The 9,280-nt window shown below is 45.9% G+C and overlaps 1 protein-coding gene across 3 annotated transcripts in view; it reads right to left on the bottom strand.

The window, feature by feature from the left end:
* Positions 1-414: 414 nt before the first annotated feature.
* CLIC6 (CLIC family member 6) overlaps positions 415-9,280 on the bottom strand; it is a 33,234-nt gene continuing 24,368 nt past the window's right edge. Inside the window, exons 2-6 of one of the 3 annotated variants that reach the window (XM_087758807.1) lie at positions 6,663-6,772; positions 6,095-6,220; positions 4,914-5,020; positions 3,733-3,914; positions 415-2,398 (exon numbers count right to left, since the gene is read on the bottom strand). In XM_087758807.1, coding sequence (XP_087614933.1) covers positions 2,237-2,398; positions 3,733-3,914; positions 4,914-5,020; positions 6,095-6,220; positions 6,663-6,772 — 687 coding nt within the window. In that variant the 3' untranslated portion in view covers positions 415-2,236. The remainder of the gene's footprint in view (positions 2,399-3,732; positions 3,915-4,913; positions 5,021-6,094; positions 6,221-6,662; positions 6,773-9,280) is intronic. The other 2 variants (XM_087758810.1, XM_087758808.1) reach the window with 2 other exon arrangements.

The following is a 9,280-nucleotide window of genomic DNA, read 5'->3' as shown; positions in this document are numbered from 1 at the left end:
ATATGGTGAGAAGTAAGAGAGGGCCAGGAGCAGGCTCATGCATTTGGATTGCTGCAAGAGCTGCTGAGCAGCGTGGACAGTCCCTGCTTGCTTTGGATCATCCCAAGTGGATCTCCCCGAGAACAAACAGTGACAAATGTGGCCAGCCCCAAACCAGCGTGGATGTGGGACGGTTGGTGCTAGGTAGCTTGGCGGTCAAGGATTACACCCTGGTCCTTTGGGTTTTTATTCAGCAGTAATGGGCACAGCCAGTATGTATTGCTCCCGAGATCTCACTGCAGGTCTGCGACATACATGATTCCTCCAAAATCAAAGCTGGGTTAAATTTTGCCTCTTATTTCTTAAAATCCAGGCCGCTGTTGCAATGCATCGTACCAGGAAATTACCAAGAAAATAAAGACAGAACACTGTTCAAACTACTTATGAATTTGTATATTTTCTATTTAAATTTGTAAGGCATATGAAAGGAGTATACAGATTTCATTTTGTATATATTTTATATATATATATATGTATGTATTTGAAAATACAAAGTAACAGTTAGTACTATGTGATGAGCGACTGCTCAGCTATCAACCCCAATATGAGACTTCACAATTGAGGGTGTGAGGGGAAAGGTATTGTGTCTGTTTTCTCTAAAGGCAAACTAAAACTGCATATCGAACAATGCTTACAAATAATTGTGAAGACAGCACATTTGCATCAGAACTGTGTAGTATGTAAGACAGACACCGCAGACACAATATATCTGACACCGACTATTACCATTCAGTAATGCTTTGTTAGAATGCAAGCGCATGTTTGACATGGACAAGGACGAATGACTAGTCTGTAACAGTCTTTTTGTGGATATAGGTGCTACAAAGGCTATTTTTAGCCATTTTCACAACTATTTTGTACATACGGGCAAAATCCATCAGAAGGAAACTTCCAGGTGACCCTATGACTAAAGCATTGCACCCTCTACTCCTGTGTGCTTGCTGAGGGCCTGCTCAGCAGAAAGCAGCTGTGGACATCACTTTTTGTAGTCCATACATCTCCAACAGCGCGCTCCCTGATGCCAGGCTAGAGGGTGTTTCTCACCGCTACTGGCTGCCTTGAACACAGACTCATGCAAGGCTGGAGGGGTTCATCTAATCCATCCCTCGCCTAAGGCAGGAGATGATAGGTCCACGTTGGTCCTGATAGATATCTGTCTGATCAGCTGTAAAGCTCTCAGCAATGAAGTCCTAACAGCTGCCCTGGAAAAGCCAATATGCTGGAGCTCAACCAGGAAAAGTAAGTATAGAAGGGCAATTTCTTTCTTAGACCCTTTCCTCCTCTTTGGTTTCCAAAACCAAATGAGAGTCAGGGAAGGATGACAAAGAGAGATCCTACATCAGTAGGATCACCCATCTACATCACCCATTTCTTCTGTCTACAGTGACAACCAAGTCTCTCTCTCCTCCCTTGTCAAATATTTATTATCAGATAGTCCACAGCCCACTGACAACCTGTGTTCCTCTCTTTGGGAGCACTGGGAGGGAAGTTTGATGGGTTATGCAGCCCTGAGAGAGGAGAAGGCAGGAATTTTTATTTATTTGTTCTAAATTTCAAAGACAACTCACGCAATGTGAAAAGGAGTTGTTCGTCATTGACCTGCCCTGCAGGTCTCTAGCACAGAGGAGAGGGCTTCTGGGAAGTCAGGCGTGGTCCCACCTACAGGCTGGCCTCTCTCCTGGGTTAACCAGAGTGCTGCATGGGCACCAGCTGCTGGCCTGCGTCCCTCCGAGGCTTGCAGAGAAGCAAACAGAAACCGTCTTGGTAACTGTGAAGTTTGGCAACAAATGTGAAACAGAGATCAGAGGCAGCGACAATGACAGGTTAAATGTGTACTAGGAACAGGGCTATTTCTTCTCAAAAATCAGCAATTTAGCCTAAGTCACTAGTCCGTAATATTGCTATAATTGCTACACTGTTTCCCTAACTTCATCAAATGCTTTAATATTGACTGATGCCTTTAACTTGCAATGCACAACAGACATTCATGTGTGTAGACATCTGTACAGACACACAAACATATACATATATAATTTAAGAATGAGCAAATAATGCCATACAATCATTATAAAAGAAGGATTGGCCAATAGCAGAACTTAAAATTACACTGCAGAATGCATGCTGGCTTTTGTTTTTTCCGTCTTGGCTGGTGACCATCTAAATCTCAGAAGTAATAAAGAACGGAGGCATCTTCTGTTTACTTCATTCTCTTTGCAACATCCAAATACGCATACTCAATTTCTTGATCAGCAGGACAAGTGTTTGTAAATTCATCTCTTGCATATGCATTGTTCAAGTATCTTGAAATCCCTGTCATTTCAGGTGGAAAATCAAAATTTCTGTATTTTTTTGCAACAACCTTTTATTAAAAGAAAAAATATCATTACACGCATGATCTGAAAAAAAACCCCAAATCTACTCTTTATGCACATTTTTAATTTTCAGTGTGTAAGTAAGTCTGTCGTTATATGCAATGCAGGGGGAAAGGAGAGGGAAAGACAAAACAAAACAGAAGACATGGGATGAAGAAAGCTAGCTAACAAGCTAACTCACTTAAAAGGATTTATTTGGTATAAATATTCTGCTAGAGCTTAAAACAGCAAAGGAGCTAGCATAAACCAGAAATAACAGAATAATCTTAAAGTAATAAACTGGCCCACACTTGGATACTTTCACTGAAACAGAAAGGGAAAACTTGAATTAAAATACTAAATTTCAAATGGCTAGGGAAGACAACTATTGGCCAATACCTAATCCCTCCCTGTTGGCCAGCAAGGATGGTGTGATGTTAATCCTCCATCATCCTTCAGACATTCACCTGACGTAAGGTGATTCCCCCTGTATTGGCTCTGCTGACCCTGCTGCCTCTCGCGCCTCGCTGTGCCTGAGCTTTGCGTGGGCGTGGGAAAGGGCTCATTCCCTTGCTGTTCTCTCTGGAACAGGTTCAACCAGGACATCTCTGGGGAAAGTTTTCACTTGTGGAGCTGTCAGAAAGCAATTCAATCCACTCTGACAAAATAGTAGTCAAAAAGGAAACTTTCTGAAGTGACCTTGTTTATTTGAAAACAAATGCATTTCCAGCGTGGCCATTTCTCTTCCAGACCCTGGTTGGCTCCAGAGTAGCCCAGGGACAGGCTGTGACAACACCCAGTCATCTCAGTCACCAGGACTGTTAGATGTGTGTGGATGCTCCACAGTCCTCCAAGAAGAGGCTGGGAGCCTTGGCTGGAAGGCAGTGGGTGGTGCCTACCTTGTCAGTGTCATTGGTACTGGTGGTGATATGCAGCAAAACAAGAGTTTTGGATTAAAGGTGGGAGAGACAGGTTCGAATTTCAGCTTTTGCTGGCTTCTTGAATTGGCAAGGACGAAATAATTTAACCTTACTTGTCCATGGAATTTTGCATATGAAATGCAAATGAAAACACTTCTGTACAACACTGAATATAGCACTCATTTCACACTTGTGAGAGGCTTAGCGAGTGCTATGAAACCAGATATTCTAGCTCCAGAGTCATCAATTTGAGGATCTGCCTAGCTGTGCTGTAATGAAATGGCCTTGTGCATTAGCATTCGGTGTCCCTACACAGCTACTGTGTGGCCTTAGAATAGATAAAGGATTCCTCTGCCTTTCAGAAAAGGACTTACACTTCTGTGTCACCCTTCTCTTCAGGAAGCTAAAAAACAAATGCAAACCTTGATTATATGGAGCTTTGGTAGGAGGTTGCAATCCGCTAAGGTGAGCTCATCTCCATCCAGGAATTTACGGCTGGAAACAGTGATCTCCTCAGTGCTGTAAGCATCAATTTCATCAGGCAAGGGGCTATTTAAATAGTTGTCCAGCTTCCTCAGGGCTTTAAGCAAAGATTTTTCCAAATCTAGGTTAAGACAATAAAAAGGTCATTCAAGCCTGTACCAAGGCCTCTCTGACACCAAGCAGAAAGGCGACTCCTGCATCCTGTCTGCTGGCACCAACCCAGCTCGCAGATACCCAGCCATGCCAACTTCTGCAATTCCTTTATCCTAAGCTTAATTCTGGGATAAGAGCTCTAAGTAGCTAAAGGGGGTTCTGAGAAAAACCAGACTGGGGCTGTGTTACCAGAAATGGCTCCTCAAACACCTCTGTGGAGTGTGCTTTTGCAGAGTGGCCTGGCAGAGTGGCTCTGCCTTCACACTGACTCTCGCCTTGGAAGCCATGGGGCAAGTGCCTGCCCACAGGCAGGACAGCAAGGCCGGGAGTGATGACAGCAAGCCACCGGCATGCCACTTTGGGGTGTACGGGAAACCAGCCCATGAGTCCTTTGCTTTCAGCTGAGCCCACAGGAGTGGGGTTGGGGCAGCAGAGGCTGGCAAGGGTTGGCTGAGGATTTTGTGGGCTGGTGGTGCCCATGTGCTGCTGTGGAGAGGGGAGAAGGGACGAGCAAAGGGAACAGGCTTGAGAGCTGGAGGACAGAGATGAGTTAATGCATGGTGGTAGTGAGGGTCCTGTGCCACGAGGCTAGAGTCCTCATTATTTACAGAAATGGAGTAGAAAGGTAAGGTCCCAGTTCAAGTGGGCTGTGCCTTTAGCAGAGCTGTGTGGAAGGTGCAGTGTTACGGGCTTGGGAGCTGAAGAAACAAGGAGGAGCTGGAGTTGGTGCTCCCATGCTGACAGTGGTATCCGCGTAAACTAACTTTGGGAATCCTCAAATAAGAGAGTGGATAGGCACAGATTTCCACAGCCTTTACGCTCTGGAAAATGACTGCTTAACCTAAGCTGTAAATGGGATATCTCCAGCGCAATGTGCTAGAATTGTACAGCTCTAATTTCTTCCAGTAAAGTAGCTCTAATTTCTTCCAGTTTCTACCAGGGCTGACGAAAGGACTGCAGCACATACTTTCATTAGCATCTTTTCTTGGGTTCTTTATGAACGCAGAGAATTTTGCAAACACATCATTTCCTGCAGAGTTAGACTCGGGGTGGTTCGGTGCAAGTTTGGGATACCTGAGGAGTTAGAAGAAACAAAAAGAAGTTAGCAAGTGCAAATTTAAACCATAGTTAAACCATGTGGATGACCTCCTTTTCCTGAGGGAGATGGGAAACCACTGTTATCACTGCAAACACTGCCCAGACAGCCCAGTGCCTCTCCCAGGCCTCCTCCGCTGGAGGTGAGGCTGCCTGGAGCGTGGCTCCCGCCATGAGGAGGAGAGGAGGGAAAGTCCCTACTGGCACTAGCTGCTGCTCCTCCCAGCCTCCTCGCCTGGCCCGCTCCTGTGTGAGCAAGCTCAGAGCAGCCGGTCCAGCAGCTGTTGCTGCCAGGGGCAGATAGGAAGGGAGAAGTGGAGGGGAGCAGCTGCTGGCCTAGTATAAGTCAGGTTTGGCTTCTTGAGAAGGGAGCGCTGGGGAGGGGACTGCTGTCCCGGGGGACAGGTGACTGTGTGGGGGACACGATGCTGCTGATGGTGGGATAGCGGGGTCTGGGGAGAGGTGGGAAGAGCTGCTGCGGTGGGGAAGGACAAGTCCGAAACCCAGACCTCGCTATGTGCTAAGATGGGCCCACCCGGCCACTCAAAATGAGCCCCAGCACATCTGCCACGTGGGAGGCTTTCCCTGTCCTTTTCTTCCAACTACCTGCTCCCAGTAAGCCTGATGATTTGTACAGTGTGAAGAGGGAAACCTCAAACAAAGTGGAGGAAAAGAGGTCAGGTTTCTGCAGTGGCACACAGGTTTCTGCACACGCTTGCTGCAGCGGGGTGGATTTCAGGCCCTGGGAACGACTGCAGTGGCACAGCAGTGACCTCGGGGAAAAGGCGAGGGCAGCGGGAGGAGCGCAGCCGGCGTCTCGGGGGCACCCCGGGGACACCCCTTGCACGGTGCCAGGCTTCAGCACTGTTTCACTCCAGTCAAAGTTACCCCGCCCAGAAAGCTCCACCATGGCGGCCAGACCAGCCCTTCCATGCGCCTCGCAATTACAACACGTGCAGCTCGTCGAGGGCCTGACCCGCCGAAACTGAGGGGGTTTGGTCACTGACCGCCATGGAGGGCCATGAGGGACTAAAAGCAGCAGGAATACAGTACCGGGGCGGCGCTAACTTTTCTTCCAAGAACTCCTCGATCTTATTGACATCGGTTTTCACTTCGCCATCAAATGTCATGAAGGGGGGGTTTGTTCCCGGGGCGAGGTTCTGCAGGTCAGCGGGCTTTCTGATGGCAGCAAACCGATAGGTTTAATCACAGCAGGAACCACATTTGCAGTTTCTACAGTTAATTGCAACTGTTTCACCCTTAAAATAGCAGGCTACTCTATGTCTTTCTTACAAAATAAAACTTAGCCAGCTGCTTCACACCGGTGGTGTGAGAATTCGCTAGCCTGCATCTGAATGTGCTATGAAATGCTTAAAAAAAACCCCCAAACTTCTGTCTTATGTTACAGAGACCTACTGCAAAACAGATTAAAATCTCAACTGCTTCAAAGGAGTTAGTCTACTTTATAGTAGTGAACCCTAAAGAGGAATCAGGCATCCAGATCATTAGTGTAATGCCAAGCCATGGTGTGCATTTTAAATCTATCAGAAGAGAGTCACCCTTTAAAATCACCATTTTGGAAAAGTTGTTCTGAAAATGAGAACTCCGGTTACAATCTCACCTTTTCAAGTCCACAGTTGTGACATTAAATATGACGCCTTTTAGCCACAGAATCATAAAGAGACGCTGAGAGAACGGGCAATTTCCAATACTTTCCCCATCACTGCCAGCCTACAATTAAAAAAAAAAAAAGGTATACATGCTTCTGTGATGCATTTTATAGCAAATTTTGATAGTAGATGCAATAGGAAAGCAGAAAACCCAGATCTGCTATGAGTACATATAGCATGTCACTCATCTCTACTAATACATATTTTCATGCAAAGTTTCTTAGTATCCTTTTCCAAACATGCACATAGATATGATGAAGAATCCTGTGATCTTGGAGATGTAGTTTTTCATTAAAATGCATAATGAATATTGCCATAAGTTAGAAAACAAACTTGAAATCACAGCAGTCCTTCCAAAGGAAATAGTCTCCACCTCATTTGTCTATGTGAACATAAATCTACGTAAGTCGCTGCAAGATGAAAACAAGTTTAAATCAGTTTATGATCACAGGAAACAAGCAGAGAAAGATTTACCAGCATAAATTGAGATGCAACGTCTAAAGCACTTAAGGGAATACATACAATAAATCAAATAACTGAGTTTCAAACTAGGCCCCAGAGAAGGAGGGAAATTAGGCAGTAGCCTTGCTCCAGCTGAACGCATCCGTCTCTGCACTTTGCTGAACTGAGGACTAATGAAGCACAAGTGCTGCATCCCCCTGGCTAATCCCACCTCGTTATAGGCCCAGGGCTCCCACTTTTAAGACTGAAGTATGGCTGTATCCAAGTCACGTAACCACTCTTCCTCTGTGGCCCTGTAATGATGGTCTTTTGGTTTTGGCTAAACGAATCACCAGGTGTTGCTGTAAAGCCCAGGAGGTGCAACTCACTGTACGTGTCACCACAGAAGTGTTGCTCTCATGTACTTTGTATTGCATTTTGTTAAGAGGCTTCATTAAAATGAGGCAAAGTCTTGCGTATTAGTTAAGTTAGGCTTCATGCAATGTTGTAGGAAGAGAGGAGAGGTCTAATTTTTAAGCCCTTCATACGATTCTCCTAAAGCGCAGTTTTAAAACTTAAGATTAAATGTAAGGGTGCAGAAGTAAAAAACCAGGTGTATCATTTACTTAGTTAATAGGCTAGTTCATTAAGGTTTGCAGACCTTATAACCAAACAACACACATTAATGAAACCAGTTCTGCTTGCTCTTTCACCTTCCTCAACGCTATCACATGAATCTCAAATATAGTAAAAAGTTCTCCATAAACAAACATTGCTGTTGGATAGCTTTACAGTGCTCACCTTCACAAAGAGCTCTACGTCTGGAAATGAGCACCTGGTCTGGAGCAGGCAGGTTTCTGCCTTGGAGCTCGAGGGATGCAGGAGGAGGGATGCTCCTGCGGCTTGATAAACCGTCTTGTTCCCCGTATCAACTCAAAGGATTCTCCTCTGATAACTCTCTGCTGCTTTCTGCCTCTGGTACTGCGACAACCACTGGCTTTCTCGGTAATGAAAACCAGAATAGCCTATTGCCTTAAACACTGCCAGGGTATGAAAACTTTTAGAAATGCTAAAACAGCTGGGCTGCTATGTTAGAAGTCTTGTTTCGTAGGTGGCAAAAATGAAAGTTGGTCAAAAGCTACTATTGTATTTTTCCTCCTACTCAGAGCATGGCTTTCCAGCGCTGTACAGTTGACGGCAACAGGAAGATAGAAAGCTACTGTGTATTTCATAAGAACAAGACTACAAATGCTGCTAGCATGTGCTTATAGAGCTAAATACATGACACCACCATTTTGCCTCATCCTGCCTCTTATGTTATGTTTTACCTACCCCACGAGGAAAAGAGGGGGTGAAGGGTGTTACTGTGACCCCTCAGTGCTAGCAATGGGTACCCCACGCTCTCTCGGTGCTAGGCTGCACTGAGGGGAGAAGTGGCAGTCAGGGGATGTCGTTTTGGAGGTGCCGTGTCTGGAGGAGGCAGGCAGATACGTCTGGCGATGGGCCGGCTCCCACCGGCTCCTTCCAGCTGCCCCTCACGCCCTGCCACAACCACGTCCCGGCCCGCTGCCCTCACACAAGCTGTGCTGCCAACAGCCAGCTGCTCACCCGAGGTGGGCTCTCAGGGAAACCCCTTGAGCAGGACACTGAGGTAGAGTCAGAGACCCAGGTCAGGACAGATGTGTTACCGTCACACACACGGGCACAAAGCAGGCACTGAGTCCCAATTTGTCCTTAACTGGAATGACAAATAGGCAACCAGGAAGGTGACGGACTGGCAGCCTGGGAGATGTTACAGAAGCAACCTCCTGTCTTGTTTCTAAGTGCAAACTTTTTAATGTCCATACCTACTTGGGAGGAAGATTTACTACAGCACTACTGATTTTCTATTTTGCAATGGATAAAATAGCAGACAGCCAATCTTTCAGCCTTTTACCTTCATGCCTCTCAGCCTGCTAGCAACCTATGACAAAAAAAAAATCATTTGAACACTGAGAAATTGAGTAAAACAGGGGATTAAGCACCACTGATTACAGCAATGCTCTGCCAACTGTAACCACTGAGATGATTGTTTGTTTGTTACTTTTTCACTGCTTCTGTGGGCTAGTCCTGATGGTGTGAAACATGC

This window comes from Nipponia nippon, unplaced genomic scaffold, assembly GCF_047370975.1.
Source record: "Nipponia nippon isolate SJK-2023a ecotype South Korea unplaced genomic scaffold, ASM4737097v1 scaffold_2, whole genome shotgun sequence".
Taxonomy (NCBI): Eukaryota; Metazoa; Chordata; class Aves; order Pelecaniformes; family Threskiornithidae; genus Nipponia; species Nipponia nippon.
Note: the sequence above shows the minus strand (reverse complement) of the source record. Positions and strands in the feature narration are given on the sequence as shown.